Below are 23,317 nucleotides of genomic sequence, written 5' to 3'. Positions count from 1 at the left end.
CTGCCTTTGGCTCAGGTCATGGTCCCGGGGTCCTGGGATCGAGGCCCACGTCGGGCTCCCTGCTTAGTGGAGAGCCTGCTTCTCCCTCTTCCTCTGCCTGCCACTGTGTCTACCTGTGCTCTCTCTCTCTGTCAAATAAATAAATAGAATCTTAAAAAAAAAAGTAACTTTTAGACTGCAGAATCTATCTCCCCCAGAGTATGCAGCCGTGGATGTCTCTGCTCATTTTAAAAATTCTTATTTTTTTATTTTTTAGCTTCTCTTACTTGAGGTTGTCCCTGTGCATAGCTTAGTGCTCAGCCAGGGATTGGGGCAGACCTTGTGCTCAAACACCTCGAGTCTGTAGGGCTTCTGCTCTCTGCCTGTTGATCTGTTCGTGGGCTGCAACTCCCTTCCTCCATCAGCCTCAAAGTCTGCTTGCCACTGGGCTCTCTCGAGTCTCCCCTGTGTACTTTCCTAGTGTCCCAGTCAGCCGTGGGTACGGAGTGAGCTGATCTCACCCTTCTGTGACTCTTTCATTTCCAAGATCTCCCTTTTAAATTTCTGGCTTGTCTGACCATCTTCCCAGTGGGAACTGTAATTTCAGGCTCGTGGAGCTATGGGTATTCCTTGTCTGTTTTCCATCAAGGTTGCCACTTTTAGCTGACAAAGCTGAAGGTTTTCAGCTCCACTCCCAATCAAGTCCACCCCCTGTGGCAGCGAAGCTGCTGGTTTTCCAGCCAGCCCTACCTATCTTTTATTTTTTCAAGATTTAATTAATTTCTTTGGCAGAGAAGGCATGGGGAGAGAGAATGCAAGCAGGGACAGAGGGAGAGGGGGAAGCAAGCTCCCTGCTGAGCAGGGAGCCCAGTGTGGGGTTCAATCACAGGACTCCAGGGTCATGACCTGAGCTGAAGGCAGACACTTAACCGACTGAGCCACCCAGGTGCCACTACCTTACCTCTCCTGATAGAACTAAGTTCTCACTGGCCAAGCTGGTAGGGGTGGGAGCAGCCCCTGGCAAGAAGGCCACAGACTTCTGTTGTATTTACTCCTAAGTTCTAGTAATTTTTCAAAATAAACATTTTTCAGTGTGTTGTTGACTTTGATGATCAATTCCCAGAGCCCTAAAGTGGTTGTTTGTTGTGATTTTGTCCAGTTTTATTCTTGATTTTTATGGAAAGTATTTGCTGACTTTTTTATATCCTTCTAGCTCGAAACCTGGATCCCATGGCCCACTTTTTTTTTTTTTTTTTAATGGACCACTTTTTAACCTTGGCTGATATTCTGGTCTCCAGACCTTTTATACTCTCTGGGTCTCTTGTTACTCTCCCTTCCAACTCTCTGCTCTCTTCTAGACTGTAGAAACTCTAGGAAGTGTACCCACCCTTGGTTTAAGCTGTGATTACTGCCGGTCCTTCTTCCCCATGGCTGCCATCTACCAATCCCTGCCCTTTGCCCTTCTAGCCTTCCTACAACACATACCCACAAAGTTAGTTACAACTGTTGGATTTGAAGGAGGGGGCCTACAGCTGAACTATTCCCCTGCCCATCCCTGACTCTAATCAAAAAGAACAGAGGAGGTTAGAAGGCTTTCATACATCTCTGGAAATGACAGGCAGCTGCATTAAAGCTCTGTGTTCCACTGTCCTTGGTTCTCTCCTGTCATCCCAGCATCTCTCCGTCCATCTCTCCTGCTTCATTCCTAACCTCAGTTACTCAATAGACATTTTAGATGTAGGCTTCTAAAAGTAGCTTCTTGAATCTGACAAGTTCAGCAAATGTTTTCCAGTATCCTGATGAGCCATCTACATGTAGTATGGTCGTCACAGATCTCTGTGAATCATCCTGGTTCTTTTTCAGATCTACTTCAGATCAGTTCAGACTCTTCTTGGAATTTGTGGAAAATTCAAGGTATTTTTGTCATCAGTATTTTTCTGAATTTTCAGGCTTTGGGCTTCTCAATATTAGAGATGCTGTCAAAGTAATTCTTTAATTTCAAAATGCGTTTTTCATTTGGCTGTGTAGGAAGGCCTAAGTTGCTAATTGAAAAATCCCTAAATGTGTCCGCTTTAACATCATCCTAAAATACTGATGGACTGTCAGATTCTAATCTAATGGTCTTGACTATTTCTAATATTTTATTTATGCTTTAGAAAAATGCTGGCTGACTTTGTGGGCTTAGGTGAACTGTGTGATCTTGTGTAGTTTCTTCTCTGTTGGAATACCTCTTTCACAAGGACATTAAATTGGTTAATGTTTCTGGAAAATCTGTCTAGCAATGAAAATCAGTGTGATAGCACTAATAGTTTTTAAAACTTTTTATTTATTTTAGAGAGAGAGTGAGTGCACGTGCAAGCAGAGGGGAGGGGCAGAGGGAGAGGTGGAGAGAGAGAATCTCAGGCAGACTGCCCGGAGTGAAGTGGCTGACCCAGGGCTCTGTCTCGTGACTCAGAGATTAGGACCTGTGTGGAAACCAAGTCAGACGCTTCACTGCCTGCACCACCCAGGCGCCTCTCAATAGTACTAATTCTTCTTTCCTCAGACTATACGTGTATTTCAGGGAAAGCAACATTAAGAAATTGGAGATGCTCTTTGTGTAGTAAAGTGATAAGATAGTTAATTTTTTAAAATAATTTTTGGGCTGCTCCTTTTCAGGCATCGTAGGAAATTTTAGCTTTGTGATACCCATTGGCTTTAATTGACATCTTTTAGTTTTGAAAATTGATGGGTTAATCTAGTGGAAATGATTTGGGAGTAGCTCCACTACACGAGTTTACTTTGAACAGCACGTCATGATTTTATTTCCACAAAGCCCTGAAATACCATTTTGCTTCTTTGTGGGTATAGGAGATAAATACCCTTTATCTTTCATTCTCGTGGAATTCATTTCAGCTGAACTAATGTGTATTAAGAAGTTTCTAGCACAGTGGGAAATGTCAGCAAGAATGGAATTAATTGGGTGGTCATCCCTGAAGGTGCATATTTAGGGGTTGGTTCTCAGAATTGTCATTTCATCAGCTTGCTTAAAAAAGAGGATTTAGTCTACTGCTTGGCTTGAATCAGAAGTAATTTTTTCCCCTTAGCGTCCCCTCTCATTGACAGAAATGACTTTAAGTCAGCTTTCCTATTAACTCACTCTCATTCGGCTGTGACCAAACATGTCTGGGTCTTCTTTCTCTATCTTTTCAAACATATGTTAAAAATATGGGGTGCCTGGGTGGCTTAGTCAGCTGAGCGGCTGACTCTTGATTTTGGCTCAGGTCATTGATTTCAGGGTCTGGGATTGAGCCCTGCATCGGGCTCAGTGCTCAGTAGGGAGCCTGCTTCAAGATTCCGTCTCCCTCTGTCCGACCCCCTGCTCTCTCTCTCTAAAATAAGTAAAAATAAATAACTTTTAAAAATATGTAAAATTACATGAAATGTCTATACAAATTATGGTTTTGCCCATAATTTTTGTTTGCAAAAGCATTATCTATGAAATGGGAAGGATATACTCTATAGGATATTAGAAATAAGGCAATAAATATTCTGTGGTTTTGCCATTTCTGCAACTATCTCTAAGAGTTGATGGATAAAATGTCAAACTTTAGCCTGGTGTGTACATCTCTTTTATATGGTCCATAGAAATTGGGGTACCAATGTCTTTGTCTTTAGACAATTGTATTTCATTATTACTATTATACCCCTTTTGTGTATTCCATTGTCCAGTATCTTTTCATCCCCATATAGTTTCCCTTTGAAATTTATATGAGGCTTCTTCATACCTTTTCTATCAAATCCTTCCCCAAACACAGAACATCCCAAAGTAGTGGTAAGAAGAATTTAAAGTACTTGAATTTAAAGCTATTTATTTATTCAAGTAGATGTATATATAGCAATACGTCATTTAAATAGATGTACTTCTGCTCAGTGCATGCCACTTGGACAATAGTCTTAGCCCATAAGGAGCTTAAAATCTTGTTGGGAGATAATTTGCATGAACTCATACACTTTCCAGGCTCAGTCAGTTAGCAAATGGTGACCTCCCCGAGTATAAATGCTAGGGGGTGGTGGGGACTGTGGCGAACCTCATTTTAATGATTTCCACTTCAGTCCTTTAAAAGACGGTCATGTTGGGCAAATTAAACATCTTTATGGGAAAAATCAACCCAGTGGCTACAATGTAATCTATGGACAACCAACTTTTCAATGTTTCATTTATTTACTGCTGTGTAACAAACCACTCTAAGATTTAGAGGCTTAAAACATCAAGAATTACATCTCTCTCTCTCTCCCCATCTTGTGGCTCTGGCCGGCACTGGGCTCAGCTGGGTGGCTGTTGCTTCCAGTCTTTCATGTAACTGCAGTCAGAGAGTGGCTGGGGCTGGTGTCCTGGGGAGGCTGCTTCTCTCACATCTAGTGGCTGATGATGGCTGTTGTCCTGTGGCTTCGTGAACTGGGCTTCTTCACAGCATGCTGATTGAGCAAGAAGCATCAAAGGGCAAGTTGCTGAGAAAGAGAAGCGGAAGGAAGCGTGTTTGTACACCAGGGGGAGGTTGTACTGCCTTTAAATTGCCTAGTTTGGGAAGACCTGTGGTGTCATTTCCATTGCATTTTATGTTGTAGAACCGACTCACCAAGGCTAGCCCATAATCCAGAGGAGAGGAATTTAGGTTCCACTTCTTAATGGGAGGAGTGTGAAAAAAATTATAAACACATATTAAAACCAGGGTTGGTAGCCTTATATTAGAGAATAGTAAAACTGAATGTATAATAAACTTGGCTATAATGAGGAAGATAGACGCAATATTTAATGGCTGGTTTGGCATGGGCACTGACCAATAAGAAGAAATACTAGTGCCTACAAGTGCTAGGATCTACTGGTGCAGCAGCTTAATATCAGCTCTGGGTATAATCAAGACTCCAGACATAGCACAGAGATAGCAAGAGCTCTGGGAAGTCAAGAGAGGTGAGATCATGGGTATGAAACAGGATGTTTCAGCTACTCTTGCTGAAGCTTCAGAGACCCCATCGGACCCCACCTGATCGTTTGATTTCTTTGTTTTGTCCACCTTTGTCCATCAGCAGTTAAAAACATTTTTCCTGCAGGGACCCTTATCTTCATGTTTTGCAAGTTTGATTGTTGGCTAAAGAGAAGGGGGAGTTGGGAGGGGGAGGGGAAGGGAAGGGATGAGCTCTAGGAATACACCTCATCTTTGGTGCACAGTATGCTTCAGACCAGTGTCATCTAGAGGCCAAGTTCAGAGGCACCTGGATTCTCCTGTCTCGACTCAAACTTCAGGCATAGAAATGCTGGGTTCTTTGGGTAATGTGTTAATTTTCTGTTGCTGCTGTAACAAACTAACGCAACATTAGCAACTCAAAACACAAATGTACTGTCTCACAGTTCTGGAGGTCAGAAGTACAGGATGGCTTCGCTGCTTTCTTAGATCCAGGTTTCATGAGGCTGGACTCGAAGTGTCAGTGGGCTGGGCTCATAGCTGGAGGCTCTGGGAAGAATTCTTTTCTGAGCTCATTGAGATGTTGGCTACTCCTCCACCTGGTACTTCTAGAACTGCCATCCCTACTTCCTTGCTGGCTGTCAGTTGGGAGCTGCTGTTCCCTTCTCGAGACTTCTCTCTGGTCCTTGCATGATGGTCCCTACATCTCAGCCAACAACAGCATGTTGGATCCTTTTGACTCTTGGAATCTGAGTTCCTCCATTACATCTCTGGATTCCAGCCAAGGAACAGTGTCAGCTTTTAAGGACTAGTGAGAGATTGGGCCCACCTGGATATCCAGGATAATCTCTCTGTTTTGAACTTTACCCTTAATTACATTTGCAGTGTCCTTTTTGGGATGTAATGTATCCTATTCATAGGATCCAGGGATTAGGACATGAACATCTTCTGGGGAGCCCTAATTCTACCTACTATAGGGAGTGACGTTAGGGCAATGAAGGGGCTTTTGCCTTCACTTACTTCCTCAAGAAAGTAAACCAGTCAGTAGGTTTGTTTGCTAAACACTAGTGCTTATTGAAATACTATTCCTAAACCTGAAGGCAAAGAGTATGCGTTTTATGGAAAGGAGTATAGGTTTCAGTTTTGACTAGAGGAGGCACTCGTTTTCTTGATATCCAGGAATGTGTCCAGTATGATACAATGTTTAAGAGAACTGGTTTGGGGAAAAAAAAAAACTGGCTTGAACTCAGACCGGACCTTATGCAGGTATGTAATGCTTGTTAAGTCTCACTGTCCTCGTCTATGAGATAGGCCAATAATTTCTATAGTTGCTGTGGGGAAGAAAACCTGAGGAATAGGGCATGCTTAGGGCATTGGGGCATTGTGAGCGCTCAGTGAAGGTTTGCTGCCACTGCTACTACCACTAATGAGAATAACACCATGACCTATTTGTAGACTTCTTTATACGGAGAAGGTATGTGTGGATCAACAAGAATCAACACTTGGACTTCCTACCAGTTTCATATTAGTCTGACATAAATTATTAGCTTGTTGTAATTCTCCTATTAAATATAAACTACTAAAATGATTGTTCCGAAAAGGGATTTATACGAGTTTATTTTGAACAATTTAGCTTCAGATAGCTTGGTTTTCATCCTAAAGGGCAGAAACTCACTGGCATCTAAATTAGGGGTCCGCACACTGCAACTTGGGGGCTAAATCTTGCCTGATGCCTGTTTTCGAATGGCCCGTGAGCGCAGAGTGATTCTGAGAGATAAATATTTGCAGTCGATTGAAGATAGGAAGCACTAACCTCGAATCCCAATTAAGCAAAAATGTTATTCTGCCTCAGAAGAATTCCATTCTTCTCATTAATGGCCTGCCTTAAAAAAATTGTACTCAGTTATTACATTTTTAATTTCATCAATATCATTTTGCGGAAGCTTTGCTCCTACGCTAGAGGTACCTATATAACATCTTGGATTCTTGCCTCTTTGCCTGCAAAATGCCTAAATGTTTACCATCTGACTCCTGACAGAAAAAAACTTGCCAAGCCCTACTCTAAGTAATGTATGCATTTCAAATAGAATGTAGGCTCTTTATAGCCGGAAAATACTCCCAAGACCTCTTAATGCAGTACCTAAATTTTATAGCTAAAACCACACCCCAGGAAGGTGGGCAGCTCTTGCAACACAACCCAGCGACTTAGTGATAGAGGCAGGATGAGCCATTAGATCTGGAGCTTACATCTGTGAACTCAGGGCCGCCTGGGTGGCTCAGTCAGTTGAGCATCTGCCTTCAGCTCAGGTCATGATCTCAGGATCCTGGGATCGAGCCCCTCCTCGGGCTCTCCTCTCAGTCAGTGGCAAGTCTGCTTCTCCCTCTCCCTCTGTGATTTCTTTCACTTTCTCTCTCTCTCAAAGAAATAAATAAAAATCTTAAAAAAAAATAAATCTGTGAACTTGCGCCTGGAGCAGGCAGACCCTCTGGGCAGCATGGTCATGCTCTAGTCATGTCTCTCTACTTGGGCCTCTATGCTGTCATCAATCTAAAACCTCTAAAGGACCATTCAGAGGTGATGCCTCGTAGAAACTTAGCTGTCCCATGGACCCATTGAGCAGGGCCTGCTGAACATCAGCTTGTTGCTCTTTCCATCTCTTAGGAGAGCCCTCTAGATTCTAGAATCTCCTTAAAGCTATTTCAGAAGCACCGGTGCTGACTTTTTCCATTACATTAGGAGGAGTGAATAACCAGGCATATGGTCATATATTCTCATTGAACCCTGTTCAATTTAGGACGAGATTGTTCACTGCACAGAGCAATAACCCTAGACTGAGGTGAGAAGTTGCCCATATACCCCACTTCCCCATTGTTCCCTGGTTGTTTGCTAATAAGTCCTGCCACATCGTGTTCATTCTTGCTGCTCTTACGCATGGATCATGGTGATTGCCTGGTGGTATTTGCTTCTCTTTCTACAGGTGGTTCACAAATCCAACAACCGTCAACGCCTTCTACAGTGCGTCCACCAACCAGATCCGTGAGTACCCAGCTTCTTGTCTCCTAGTTAACCTGGCACGGAGTGGAAGGAACCCTTCCCTCCCTATGATTTCTTTATTGCCCTCCAAAAGTGATCAGGTATGTTGGTGAGCACACTTGCCCTTCTTCTCCCCACGTGCCAGATTTTCCTCTCTCCCTTCACCTTATTGAGTCAACAAACAAACAAACAAAAGGCAATAAATAAAACACAGTGCAGTTGGCCATGAAAAGGAGCAAGCTTCCACTTTCCTTTCAACAGGATCTTAATGATTTTGTCCAAACCATGTGTCTTTTTCTAGGATTTATGGGAAAAACAAGCGGTAGCTGGGCTGATGACAGAACCCGAGGGGGTTAGCTATAAAGAAAAGTCCTAGGATGTAAAGTCTTAGCTTGCTTTTATTTACATGTGTTGAGTAGATAAAATTATAAATGCCGTGATAAATTTAAAAAATAACTAAAGATCAGATTAAAAAACGTGACAGCACCAAGTGTTGGCAGCAGGGACACATGTACTTACACTGGTGGAAAGGTAAATTGGTTTGCCAGCTTTGCAGAGCCGTTGGCAATGCCTGGAGAAGGGCAAGATGTCCATGCCTGTCTCTGACCACCATTTGCACTCCTGGCGTGGGCCTCAGTGCGGTGTTTCTCAGTGGGGTCTTGGGACCAATGGCAATGGCATCATGGGGGAATTTGTTAGAAATGCAAATTCTTGGGCCCCATCTTAGGTCTATGTTAAAAAAACCCTGTGGGGCTCAGAAATCTGTTTTATTTAGGCTTCTAGGTGACTCTGCATAGCTTGAGAACTATTGCTGAGAGGTCTCGCCTGAGGAGGCCCATGTGAGAATGATCATACCGGTGTCGTTCATAATAGCAGAAAAAGGGGAGTAACCTATGTGTCCCTCTGCAGGAACATGGCTCAAGTGTGGCCTGTTCACCCAAAGGAATTCCAGGTAGCAGTGAATAATGAAGGGCCTAGAGCAACATGTATTACTGAGGATAAAGTTCATAAATATTGGTTGGATGGGGAAAAGGACAACTGGGGAAAATATATTGAGTATGATACCATATAAAAAAGTTGAAGAGCGTGCAAAAACACTTCTATATATTGTCTGGAGGTATAGCCTTTTGAGTGAAAGTATGAAGACATTCATGAGAGCGACAGACATTTGAGTTCAGGTTGGCAGTGACCTGTCGTGGGAAGGGTGGGCCGCTCCTGCTCAGGCCCTGGCTGGTCTCTCCTCCCTCCTGCATTTCTCCTGGTCTTCGTCTTTACTCCCTCGTGTGTTGATAACATCTAATCTCACACTTTTAAGCACATCTCAGTGCACTTTGTTGAATGTGGGGGATGGAACTTATAAAGACTTGCCGCCCTTGGCCACAGGGCCATCTCCTCCTCACTAGATATCCGCCATAGCCTCCTCACTGGTCTCCCTGCTTCTGTCTGTATTCCCCTTCAAGTTGTTCTAAATCTAATATTGCAGACATTTAAAGATGTTTTACAGTCATCTTAGGTCTCTCCTTTGCTCAGAACCGGTTATCAGCTTCCCTTTGCATTTAGAATAAAAGCCAAACTACTTGTAATGGCCCTCAAGCCTCTTACTGCTGTCTTACGTCACCTTGGTTCCTGCCACACTGGCCTCCCTCCTGTTTCTAGAACACGAGACTCTTCTCTCATAGCATTTATATGAGAGGCTGTCCGCTTTGGAAAATTCCCCAGGTGATCTGCATGGTTCATGCTCCCATTTCCTTTAAATCTTTGCTTGAATGCCATCTTCTCAGTGAGGGGCCCTGCCTGCCCTCTGTAGGTCCTCCCTGCTGCCCCTCATCCCAACAGGGCTCCCTGGCCAGACAGGACAGCTCTGGAGCTCTGAATGCCAACTCCCAGCAGGCACAGCTCGTTAGAGTCACCCTTGTGTGGCCACTTTTGGGAATGGCAGTCTCTGAAGGACTAGTCTGAGAACATAATAAATAGAAGGAAACGAGCAGATGGTGGTAATTTTGGATTTCTATATTAATTTGTATAATCAAATAAGTTGTTAAATATTTTGAATGTCACTCCTTCCTATAGAAATACTCATTATTATGAAAAAACTGTTGCTTTCTTTTCCCCGCAGTGTCATTGCCGTATAATTGACAGTGTGTGTATGTAATATGTGCACCGTGATGTTTTCATATAGCTCCAAACTGAGAACTAAGACCCATATGTTACATAGGAACTAAAGATATTTGAGATTTTACTTTGTTTTATTTTATATTATATTATTTTATTTATTTTTTTTGGAGCGAGAATGAGTGGGGGAGGGAGGGGTAGAGGCAGAGGGAGAGAATCTTAAGCAGGTTCCATGCTTGGCATGGAGCCTGGAGCCTGATGTGGGGTTTGATCTCACAATCCTGAGATCATGACCTGAGCTGAGATCAAGAGTTGGACACTTAACTGACTGAGCCACCCAGGTGCCCCAAGATATTTAAGATTTTAACTTTTAACTACTATTTATAATAATTATATATTAATTATAATAGTTGGAACAACCTATTATGCAATGGGCAATTCTTTAGATTATCCTTTGCCCTAAAACCCCCCACTTTTTATTTTATTTGTTTATTTTAAAGATTTTACTTATTTGAGAGTAAGAGAGCTTGAGCAGGGGGTGAGGGCAGAGCGGCAGCGAAAAGCAGAGTCCCTGCTGAGTAGGGAGCCTAACACGGGACTCAATCCCAGGACCCTGAGATCATGACATGAGCTGAAGGCAGATGCTTAACCCACTGAGCCACCCAGGCACCCCCTTTTTATTTTGAGCTGCTTCTAAACTTACTAAAAAGTTACAAAACCAGAACACAGAGTTTCCATTTATCTTTTAGTCAACCACCCCAATGTTAGCATGTAACTGTAGTGCAATGATCAGAACCAGAAAATTAACATTGCTATAACACCATTAATTAAACTGAAGGCCTTAGTGAAATGTCACTAGTTTTGCCAATTACGTTCTTTTTCTGTTTCAGAATCCGGTCGAGATCCCACATTACATTGAGTCATTATTTCTTCTTAGTCTCCTACAGAGTATAATAGTTCTTTAGTCTTTGTCTTTTAGGACCTTGAAACCTTTGAAGAGTACTGGTCAGTTAGTTTGTGTTTGTCTAGTGTTTTTACGTGATCAGAGTGAAGCTAATGCATTTGGGGCACGAATGTCACAGAAGTGATGTTGTGTCCTCCTTAGTGCATCATATCATTGAGTTTACGCTATCTGTGTGTCTTCTTGCTGGTGATGTGACGTGACCCTCGATCACCTGGAGAAGGTGGATTCTGCTGGGTTGCTCCACCATAAAGCTGCTGTTCCCCCTGCCTGATGAGGTGGCAATATCTTGGGAAGTATATCTCTGAGACTGCATGTATCCTCTTTCTCACCAGTCTTTCCCTCATTGATTTTAGCATCCATTATTAAAAACTTTTAAGCAACGAGTGTCCCTGCACTGTTTGCTCAACGGAAATTTCCATTTCTTCCCTTTCACATTTGTATTGCTGTGAATTCTCTTTTAAGGAAGGGACTGTCCATTCACCCATGGGTATTTATTTTATTCTGTGGGTTCTAATCCAATACTCTGAATCTCTGTGTCATTGCTCAGAGTGTTCAGTTCTGGCCACGAGGAGCTCTCTGGATTTGCTGCAAGGATCTTGCATCACAGTGCTCCTCAACTTGCTTTTTGGTAATTGAAGCAGATGCCTTCCTAGCTCCTTGAGCTAGTGCGTTCTCTCTGTTTCTGGAGCAGGCGAATAAGTCCTTCTCTTAGCCTGGATCCCAGCTGCCCAGCTTTTCTGTTAGGAGCTTTCAGACTTGACTCATAGAACATTTCTTCCAGATGGGGTCCAGAAACCAGCAGGAATCAGACTGGGTCCGGTGGAGAATAAAACCTGACCAGTCAGGGTTCATCTGGGTCTAGAAACTGCCCAGATTTGGACTAGATTATCCATTTTTTTAAGATTATCCATTTTAAAAGATGTTTTATTATGTGATATTTGGTACATGCCAAAGAATATACGTAACATGTTAAAACATATAAATTATATTCCTATGAACCTCCCACCCAACCAAGAACTAGAACATTCCTGATATCATTGCATCTGTCCATGCTTCTCCCCATCCCATTCATCTTGTTCACTGTAGAGGTAACTACTTTTCTGATATTCATGTTTATCATTTTCTTTTTTTTTTTAAATAAAATTTAAGCCATTCGTTTATTTTTTTTAAAGATTTTATTTATTCATTTGACAGAGAGAAATCACAAGTAGGCAGAGAGGCAGGCAGAGAGAGAGGAGGAAGCAGGCTCCCTGCTGAGCAGAAAGCCCGACATGGGGCTCGAACCCAGGACCTGGGATCATGACCTGAGCCGAAGGCAGCGGCTTAACCCACTGAGCCACCCAGGCGCCCCCATTCGTTTATTTTTATAGCATGATAAAATAGTATCATACTGCATGCAGTGTAAAGCTGCTTTGCTTTTTAAATCTACATGTTATTAAGATTCATCCATGTAGCATGTGGTAGTGGGGTTTTCATTTTCCCTGCTGTATAATATTCCATTGCATGACTGTATCTCAGATTACTTACTTGTACTACAGACTTTATCTGTTGACAGACCAATGTGTTCTCCCACCCCAGGGTTTGGTGCTTGTAAACAGATTCGCTGCTGTGAACATTCTTGTTCATGTTCCCTGAGGCAAGTGTTTAGGGTGTATACTAGGAGTGAAATTACTGGCCTGTAAAGTGTGCAAATACTCAACTCTACCAGATAACACCAAATGGGTGGCAAAGAGAGTATTTCAAAGTCCAGAAGTGTTTTCATCAACTCTAGTTTTTACCACCTCTTGGCATTGGTAGACTTCATTTTCCCCAATCTAGTGGCATTGAGATAGATTGTTAACAGACTCTTCCCACGCTCATTTTCCAATGTCAGTGAATGCTTATGGCTGCTTTGGGGATTTAAGTATGCCTAATAATATTCTGCCTCTGGGATTCACTCCTGCTCAGCCTTTTTCTTGTCTGGAAGAGCTGATCCTATCACAGGTTTACTGAAGAAACAGCCCTTTCGGGGTAACCCAGTGGTTTCTGGAAAGCTCAGGAACAGAGGGCTTTGAAATGAACAATTTGAAGCAGTGTTTTAATTAAGAGATTCAAGCTGTTTCTATTTTCCTAATGACCAGTACTTGCTCTCATTGTAAATTACATTCCCAGGCAAGATGACAAGGAATCCTTTGGGTGACTTTCTCTCTCTCTCTCTCTTCTGATTTTCTGGACTACAAATTAAGACAGGTGGAACTCCTTTTGAGACATTTCCCCACTGGGTTTGCTGGGACTCCCTCCACCATCCCTGCCCAAACCCCCAACTGTCTTCTTTTTCCTTCACTGAAGAAGTGAAAAATTGAGGTGATTTTCTGAAATGAACATCTTTATTGATTAGGAGCTGATTCTGACAGCATGTGGCCATCTGTTTAATTGGGTTTCACATCTAAGACGTAACTATACTTAGTAACATGATTTATGAGAATTTCATTCAGTTCCCGTTATCATTTTCTGATTTATGCCACTTAAGTCCACTTCTGCTCATGGTAGAGACTCGAGTAGAAAACACAAAAGCCTATAGGTTTTCGGTTTGTTCTGTTTTTGTTTGTTCTTTGTTTGCAAATTCCTGCCTTTGTCTGAAACCCTATGACTTATGGCCATATTTCAGTGTTAGAATTTTGCAGCATGGGCATGCTTCTTATTTTTCTACTCTCGTCAAGCTGGGGAGCAGTGTCTTCAGACAGAATGCCATGTAACATAATAATGACTGCAGTCTGCTATAGGAGGAGTTTTCTGTCGCAGAATTTAATTATATTTGAACTGATTCGGTGGTTAAAGAGGACAACCGGGAGCCCGGGTTAGTGTTGCCTGAGCTTGGCCTTTCCTAACTTTGTGATACCTACACAACTGGTCTTCCTGTTGGTATCTCCTATTACCCAGAAATTCCATCTTCATAAAATAAGTCCGTTGTTATGCCCATCAAATCACATGAACATCGCCTGTTCATAGGAGCTTTATTCGTAACAGCTAAAACCTGGAGAGAACCTCATGTCCACAAGTAGAATTGGTAGATAAATCGTGGTATATTCGTATAAGTGACTATTACACAGCAATGAAGAACAAACCGCTCCATGCTACAATATGGGAGAAGGCCACTGCCTCAGTGCTCAGTGACACACTGCATGCTTCTGGCCATCTAAGGTTCAGGAGGAGGCAAAAGGATTTAAGTGATGGAACTGGAAACAATGGCTACCTTTGCTGGGGGTATTGACTGTGAGGGCCACAGGGAACATTTTCCCAATATGGGAGGTGGTTGCACAGGGTATAAAATCTCATCGTGTTCCACCATTAAAATTTGTGCCACTACTATATGCATATCATACATCAACAATAACACTCTCATCCCCCCCCATAAAATGTTTTATAACAGCATATAACATGCATACACATTTTTGGGCTTGTAACAGTTTACGTTAGGCCAGGCATCCAGAGGAAGAGATAAGGGATTGGCAAACTTTTCCTGTAAAGGGCCAAATAGTAAATGTTTTTGCCTTTACAAGCCATCCATTCTCTGCTGTCAATTCTCACCTCTACTGCTGTGACCGTAGAGAGTTCATAAACAAATGGTCATGGCTGTGTTTTTAGTAAAACTACATGGGCTCTAGTTGGCCAACCCCTGGTAGAGAGCACTGCAAGTGGATGGGACCCAGGGAGACTTGAAGAGTACTCTGACGCAGCTCACGCACTAATTTGGATCCAATCACGTGGTGGCACCAAGGGCAGGAGGGTGGTAGAGTGCACAGTTCATGTTTGGCTTTCATTTCTGCTGACATGGACTGGTCTTTAGAATAAAGTTCATGTGTTCAGTCTCAATGTGTATCTGTAAAATGCTTCATTTCAGTATTGGTTTTTCTCATCCTATGTCTTAAATCATATTAAAGAATTATTGCAAGCAAATAAAACCTTGGCTTGAAAATAAGTAAGGGCTGAGGGCTAAAACCAAAGATACTATTATCTTTGTTGTAATACACAAGGAATTTGGTTACCTGGGTTTAATCACAGATATTCTGCTAAAGAAGATAAGCCTTTGACCAGAGGCTGGGCTTACGCTGGCATCAAACTATAGTGTTAATCCTGAAATCAAACATAGATTTGTTTTGCTGTTAAGGAAATTATTATATTTCAAACTGAGAGAATTTCTTATACTTTGTTGACTCTGCCTAAAACCATAAAGTAGAAGCCAAGTTAGCAAATACTCACCTGTAGCCTCTAGCAGAATTTAATGAAAGCAAAGCCTTGAATACATATAATACTCTGTTTGGGGACAATTTGGGAATAGTCTTCTAATGGTTTTGGAGGCAAAAGGGAGGAAACTTAAGTGGTTAACTTATCCAAATTTCTCATTATCTAGAAGAGATTCTGACACTTGTAGCAATTGTTAGGATTTTTTCCCACTTACTCAGTGTTTATGGATCTCCCAATGATTATTGTTGATGTTCACGCTGGTGTGTAGTGCCCTCCGACACTGAGTAAAGCTGACCTCTGTAACTAATAGGATACCGTGGAAATGATGGAGTATGACGTCCGAGGCTGGGTCATAAAAGACGTTGTGTTCTCTGCCTTGCTGTCTTGGATGGGTCACTCTGGGGGGAAGCCAGCAAGGATGACTTAAGGGCACTCAAGAAGCTGGCAGAGAGGACCGCAGGCGAAGGACCAGAGGCGTCCTGTCCATAACCATTAGTACGTGTGCACGCCGTCTGGGAAACAGATTCTCCAGACTGGCCAAGCCTTCAGACGATGGCAGCCAAAGCTGGCATCTTGACAGCAACTTCCTGAGAAACCCTGAGACAGATCACCCATAGAAGATGTTTCTGAATTCTTGAGTTTGAGAAACCGTGGGATAGTAACTGCTTACTGTTTGGAGCTACTGTGTTTCGAAACACTTCGTTACACAGCAAGAGAAATAATAGAGACATTATGGCTTGCTAGATACTGAGTTTGCTGCTAGGTCTTATACTGTAATATATTGTGCTAGTTACTGAGCGTGGGCTTTGATGTTGAATCCTGGCTTGGCCACTAGTAACTTGCAACCTCGAGCAAGTGCCTTAACATCTTTAAGCCTCAGTGTAATGTTCTGTAAAGTAGAAGTAATAGTAGTAAGTGAAAGAGAGACTGGTTTTTAGCAGGTGTTCAATAAATTTTAGCTCTTAAGGTCCTTGCTTTCGAGGAGTTGGGAGAGACAGAAAGATGACCAGTCATTTATATGGCACAGTGAGTGCGCAGCGGAAGGGCATTCGGTGTATCGTGGGAGCCACGGAGCAGGGGTAGCTGATCAGGGGTTGGGGGTGGGGGGAATCAAGAGCAGCTTCACAGTGACGGCAATGTTTGAGTTGCCAGTGAAAGGAAAAAGACATTTTCTAGGCCAATAAGGGAGCTTGGGCCCTGCAGGAAGAGGGGTGCTAGTGCACAGGTGATAGCAACGCCTGGCAAAGAGGTTCTGTAGGACGATGAGATGGGCACAGCTACAGGGGCACAGGCTGTGGGTGGGGGACGTGACACGTGGAAGAGGTGGGCAAGGGCCTGGGAAGCCATGCTGAGAAACAGGCTATGGGGAGCTAGGCTAGTTTTCTTTGGGAGGCAAGAAACTTAAGTTTCGCTTCCTTTGTCTTAAAGCTTGTGGCATCCTTTGGAGAGCAAGAGTGAGGTCACTTAGACCAGTTAGGATTTTGGCAAATGGTTTAAGAGAAGGATGGAGAGGGCCTAAATTCAGGCAGTGACAGTGATTGGAGTAGGGAGTGGCTCAGTTAGATCCCGAAAGCTGGCTCCCAGGTAAGCATGCGGTGGGAATACACGTGCCAGTTTTCTAACTTGTCTGGCGATGCCGCAAAGGACTCCCATAAAAATGGAGGTTCTCGTTGTTCTCTGCAGCTCCTCCTCACTGAGAGCTGTTCACAGGCCCAGCCTTGTGACCGTTACTTTAACATCTTCCCAGTAGCTCTGTAATCTTGGCCTGGTGGGCCCATTTTACGGAAGAGGAAGTTGAGGTTCGGAAGGCTAAGTCACTTCCCACAAACCACACAATGAGCAAATGGCAGAGTTGGGAGTCTAACCTCGCTTCTCTGATTGCATGTTCTTCATCTTCACCCCATGCTGTTCGTTGCTGCATTGGAAAAGTGGGAATTACGTGAACTGAGACATGTGAGCACACATGAAAAGGTGAAGAGTGTAATGGTTGTTAGAGGATCTATCAGCATTACGTCATACCCTCACCCGTGTGGTGGGAAGATTGTTTCCATCTGGTATGGGAAGAAGATGCTATAAGATGTGGGGACACCCAGGAGGTGAGGGTCAGAAGGTCAGATGGTTCCCAGGTCCCACCGATGTCAGATCCCAATGGGCTGTGGCCAGGAGCAGCAGTTTATTACTGTGGGCCCTTTAGCCCGGCCCACTGTCTCCGTGCCGGCTTGGGTTTGGGCAGAGTGGAACAGGTGTTACCTGTTCCAGGTAAGAATCCCTTCAGCCACCTGAGAGATCCCTTCAGCCACCTCAAAAGGAATGTTTCGATGTACTCTCCAAAAATGTTTCCCTTTATAAAATTTCCTATGAGATTTAAGAAGTTTTGTTCAATGAGCTGAAGTTGTCATAAACAAACTTAGAATAGCTTGCAGAATTGCCAGGTGACGCACTTAGGAGGTTGTGGGACACCTGCTACAATTGCTTCAAGATGTTCTTGCCCTGGCCTAGTCAAGGACTCTGGAGTTCCCAATACAGTCCATTCCAAACTTCCAACCCCGCCCCATCCCTGGCTCTGAGGCCTATCCAAGGAGGCAGCTTGTCGCCGCCAGCATGACAAATCGACCAGGGTCGAGAGGGTAAGAGGATGCTGAAAAGAAATTAAGAGACAAAGAGATGGGGGCAGGAGGAGCACCAAGGAGGATGTCCAATAGTGCCAATTTTATTCAAGGCAGCAAGGCATTATATAGCTAACAGAAACAATCATAAGAAAGTATCTATTTTTAGCTGATTACTAAAGAGTTTGCAACATGCACAGAAAATCCTTCAAGCTTTCCCATTATCTATTTCCCAAGCACCAATAGCAGACCCTCTAGCGCCAGATGTACTGACTTCAAGGCCACTCAAGACATAGTTTATGTAAGCACAGCACAGTCTTACAGTGGTGTAGTCTATAGCCCGTGCAAGGACAGCAAGGACCAGCCAAGAATTTCTGACCCCGGCCAAATCATCTCTATCTGACTAGCAAATGTGTGGGAAGTCACGTAGGTGAGCACGCAACACGTAGCACAGACCCTTTCTCAGTGCTACTCTACTTTATCGACCTAAGCCTTTTGTTCGGCTATTCAGCCTTTAAAGGAGGCACAAGTCAGGGCCTGGTTTGGTTCTCGTCTCAAGCCGTACTGTGGCCTCCCACAGCAGCTGAGAAGGACATTCTAGGTACTGCCCCTAGAGGACAAAGGTACCCTCAGCTGGGAAGCCCTGCAGTCGCATTGGCCTTCCCTTTGCTGTGGCGACTCCCAGGGCCAGTGCCTGGAGGAAGACACATTTGCCACCTGCAGGGAACTTCTGAAAACATACTCGTGGGGCAGGACAGATGCGGCTTCCAGACTCAGGACTGTACAGCCTCGCTGCAGGGCTGGTGGCAGGAGGTGTGGCAGGATTTTGGGTGCCAGTCTAATGAACGAGGCAGAGTGTGAGTGGGACACTCCCTGGGGGTGACCCGGATGTGAGCCAGAGTGAGGCGAGCATCAGGAAGCTGGCGCAGAGCTGTGTTGGTGGGAGATGGGAAGTCAGGGCGAAAGCTCACTCATTTATCTTGGTTACAATCTCACTTGTGCCTCCTTGAAAGAATCAGTAGTCTTCCACCCTCATTACAAAAGTAGTTAATATTTATTGTAGAAAATCTAGAAAGTGTTTAGCTAAGCTGAAAAAAGTTTTTTTTCCAGCAAAAATATTCTTTAAGTTTTGATTCTAATTTCAGTTAGTTAACATACAGTATTATATTAGTTTCAAGTGTACAAAATAGTGATCGGACACTTCTCTACCTCACCCGGTGCATCAGGACAAGGGCCCTCCTTAATCCCCTTCACCTGTTTCACCCATCCCCCTACCCACCTCCCTTCTGGTAACCAGCAGTGTGTTCTCTAGCATTAAGAGTCTGTTTCTTGGGGCGCCTGGATGGCTCAGTGGGTTAAAGCCTCTGCCTTCAGCTCAGGTCATGATCCCAGGGTCCTGGGATCGAGCCCCACATGGGGCTCTCTGCTCGGCGGGGAGCCTGCTTCCTCCTTTCTCTCTGTCTGCCTCTCTGCCTACTTGTGATCGCTGTCTGTCAAATAAATAAATTTAAAAGATAAATAAATTAAAAAAAAAAAAGAGTCTGTTTCTTGGCTTGTCTCTCTCTCTTTTGTTTTTTTCCCCCCTTTGTTTTGTTTCTTGAATTCCACATATGAGTGAAATCATATGGTATTTTTCTTTCTCTGACTGACTCATTTTGTTTAGCATTATAGACTCTGGCTCCATCCATGTCATTGCAAGTGGCAAGATTTTGTTCCTTTTTATGGCTGAGTAATATTCCACTGCAGGCACATGTGTGCATGCATGCACATGTACACACACACACACACACACACACACACCACCTCTTGTTTATCATTTCATCAGTCAGTGGACATTTGGGCTGTTCCCATAATATGGCTATTGTAGATAATGCTGCTATAAACATTGGGGTGCATGCACCCCTTCAAATCAGTAGTTTTGTATCCTTTGGATTAATACCCAATAGTGCAATTGCTGAGTCAACTGCTGGGTAGTTCTATTTTTAACTTTTTTAAAGGTTTTATTTACTTATTTGACGAGATCAGAAGTAGGCGGAGCAGCAGGCAGAGGGAGAGGGGGAAGCAGGCTCCCTGCTGAGCAGAGAGCCCGATGCGGGGCTCGATCCCAGGACCCTGAGATCACGACCTGGGCCGAAGGCAGAGGCTTAACCTACTGAGTCACCCAGGTGCCCCTATTTTTAACTTTTTGAGGACCGTCCATACTGTCTTCCACAGAGGCTGCACCAGTCTGCATTTCCACCAACAGTAAAAGAGGGTTCCTTTTTCTCCACATCCTCACCAACACCCATTGTTTCTTGTCCTTTTAATTTTAGCCATTCTGACAGGTGTGAGCTGATATCTCACTGTGGTTTTGATTTGCATTTCCCTGATGATTAGTGATGTTAAGCCTTTTTTCATGTATCAATTGGCCATCTATATGTCCTCTTTGGAGAAATGTCTCTTCATGTCTTCTGCCCATTTTTTAATTGAATGATTTATTTTTTGGGGGTGTTGAGTTGTATAAAGTTCTTTGTAGATTTTGTTTACTAATCCTTTATCAGATATGTCATTTGCAAATATCTTCTCCTATTCCATAGGTTGTCTTTTAGTTTTGTTGATTGTTTTCTTTCCTGCGCAGAAGCTTTTTATTTTGATGTCCCAGTGTTTTATTTTTGCTTTTATATCCTTTGCCTTAGGAAACATATCTAGAAAGAAGCTGCTACAGCTGATGTTAAAGAGGTTACTGCCTTTGTTCTCTTCTAGGATTTTAAAAAAAGATTTTCTTTATTTATTTGGCAGAGAGAGATCACAAGTAGGCAGAGAGGCAGGCAGAAGGAGAGGGGGAAGCAGGCTTTCTGCTGAGCAGAGAGCCCGATGTGGGGCTTGATCCCAAATCCCTGAGATCATGACCTGGGCCGAAGGCAGAGGCTTAACCCACTGAACCACCCAGGCGCTCCTCTTCTAGGACTTTTATGGTTATAGGTCTCACCTTAAAGTCTTTCATTCATTTTGAATTTATTTTTGTGTGTGACATAAGAAAGTGGTCCAGTTTCTTTCTTCTGCATGTTGCTGTCTAGTTTTCCCAATACCATTTGTTGAACAGATTGCCCTTTACCCATTGGATATTCTTTCCTGTTTTGTTGAGGGTTAATTACGATATAGTTGTGGATTTATTTCTGGATTTTTCTATTCTGTTCCACTGATCTACATTTCTATTTTTGTGCCAATATACTGTTGGTTTTTTTTGTTTTGTTTTGTTTTTTGTTTTTTGTTTTGAGATTTTATTTATTTATTTATTTATTTGACACAGAGAGAGAGAGCACAAGCAGGCAGAGAGGCAGGCAGAGGCAGAGAGAGAAGCAGGCTCCCCACTGAGCAAGGAGCCTGATGCGGGGCTCGATCCCAGGAGCCTGAGACCACGACCTGAGCCGAAGGCAGTGGCTTAACCCACTGAGCCACCCAGGCGCCCCTAATATACTGTTTTGATGGCTGCAGCTTTGTAATATCACTTGAGGTCTGGAATTGTGTGTGATGTCTCTAGTTTTGCTTTTCTTTTTCAAGATTGTTGTGGCTATTTAGGGTCTTTTGTGGTTTCATACAAACATTAGAATTGTTGGTTCTACCTCTGTGAAAAATGTTGGTGGTATTTTATTAGGGGTGGTATTAAATATATAGATTGCTTTGGGTAGTATGGACATTTTAACAATATTTGCTCTTCTGTTCCATGAGTGTGGAATGTCTTTCCATTTCTCTATATCATCTTCAATTTCTTTCATCAGTGTTTTATAGTTTTCAGGTTACAGGTCTTTCACCTCTTTGGTTAGGTTTATTCCGAGGTATCTTACTATTTTGGGTGCAATTGTAAATGGAATTGCTTTCTTAATTTCTCTTTCACTGGTTCATTATTGGCATAGTGAAATGCAACAGATTTCTATACATTGATTTTGTATTCTGTCACTTTACCAAATTCATTTATCAGTTCTGTTAGTTTTTTGGTGGAGTATTTTGGGTTTTCTATGTAGAGTATCATGTCTTCTGCAAACAGTTTAAGTTTTACTTGTCCTTACCAACTTGGATGCCGTTTATTTCTTTTTGTTGTCTGATTGCTGTGGCTAGGACTTCTAGTACTATGTAGAAAGAAGTGGTGAGAGTAGACATCCTTGACTTATTGCTGATCTTCAGCAAAAAGTTCTCAGTTCCTTACCATTGAGGATGATGTTGGCTGTGGGTTTTTCATAGATGGCTTTTATTATGTGGACATATGTTCTTTTTAAATCTACTTTTGTTGATGATTTTTATCGTGAATGGACGTAGTACTTTGTCAAATGCTTTTTCTGTGCCTATCGAAATGATCCTATGCTTATCTTTTCTCTTACTGATGTGATATATCATGTTGATTGATTTGCAAATGTTGAAACACCCTTACGACCCAGAAATAAGTCCCACTTGATCATGGTGAATGATTTTTTAAGTTTACTGTTGAATTCAGTTTGCTAGTATTTTATTGAGTATTTTTAAATCTGTGTTCATCAGGGATATTGCCCTATAGTTTTCTTTTTTAGTGGCACCTTTATCTGGTTTTGGTATCAGGATAATGCTGGCCTCATAGAATGAATTTGGAAGTTTTCGTTCCTTTTCCGTTTTTTGGAATAGTTTGAGAAGAATGGTTGATTCTTCTTGAAATGTTTGGTAGAATTTGCCTGTGAAGGCATCTGGTCCCTAATGTTAGTTTGTTGGGAGTTTTGTTTTGTTTTTTACTCAGTTTCTTTGCGGTTATCTATCTGTTCAAATTTTCTATTTCTTCCTGTTTCAGTTTTGGTACTTTATATGTTTCTAGGAATTTATCCATTTCTTCTAGGTTGTCCAACTTGTTGGCACATATCTTTTAATAATACTCTCTAATGATTGTATATCTCTGGTGTTGATTGTTATCTCTCCTCTCTCATTTATGATTTTATTTATTCAAGTCCTTTCCCTTTTTTTCTTAGTAAGTCTGGCCAGAGATTTATCAACATTATTGATCTTTTTCAAAGAACAAGCTACTGGTTTCATTGATCTGTTTTTTGTTTTTTGTTTTTACTTTCTATATCATTTATTTCTGCTCTCGTCTTTATTATTTCCTTCCTTCTGCTGGTTTTAGGTCTTGTTTGTTCTTCTTTTTCTATCTCTTTTAGGTGTAAGGTTAGGTTGTTTATTTGAGATTTTCCTTGCTTCTCGAGGTAGACCTGTATTGCTGTTTCTTACCTTTTGGGACTTCTTTTGCTACATTCCAAAGGTTTTGGACTGTTGTGTTTTCATGTTCATTTGCTTCCATGTATTTTTTTAAATTTCTTCTTTTATTTTCTGGTTGACCCATTCATTCTTTAGTAGCATGTTGTTTAACCCCCATGTATTTGTGGCCTTTCTAGATTTTTTTCTTGTGGTTGATTTCTAGTTTCATAGTGTTGTGGTCAGAAAAGACGCATGGTATGACTTG

At 42.6% G+C, this 23,317-nt stretch overlaps 1 protein-coding gene across 3 annotated transcripts in view; it reads left to right on the top strand.

The window, feature by feature from the left end:
* Positions 1 to 23,317, top strand: part of PHEX (phosphate regulating endopeptidase X-linked) — a 213,444-nt gene that overhangs the window by 151,037 nt on the left and 39,090 nt on the right. For all 3 annotated transcript variants that reach the window (XM_047716507.1, XM_047716508.1, XM_047716509.1), the window contains one exon: positions 7,901 to 7,959. In XM_047716507.1, the coding sequence (XP_047572463.1) occupies positions 7,901 to 7,959 (59 nt within the window). The remainder of the gene's footprint in view (positions 1 to 7,900; positions 7,960 to 23,317) is intronic.

Source organism: Lutra lutra, chromosome X, assembly GCF_902655055.1.
Source record: "Lutra lutra chromosome X, mLutLut1.2, whole genome shotgun sequence".
In the NCBI taxonomy this organism is placed as follows: Eukaryota; Metazoa; Chordata; class Mammalia; order Carnivora; family Mustelidae; genus Lutra; species Lutra lutra.
Note: the sequence above shows the minus strand (reverse complement) of the source record. Positions and strands in the feature narration are given on the sequence as shown.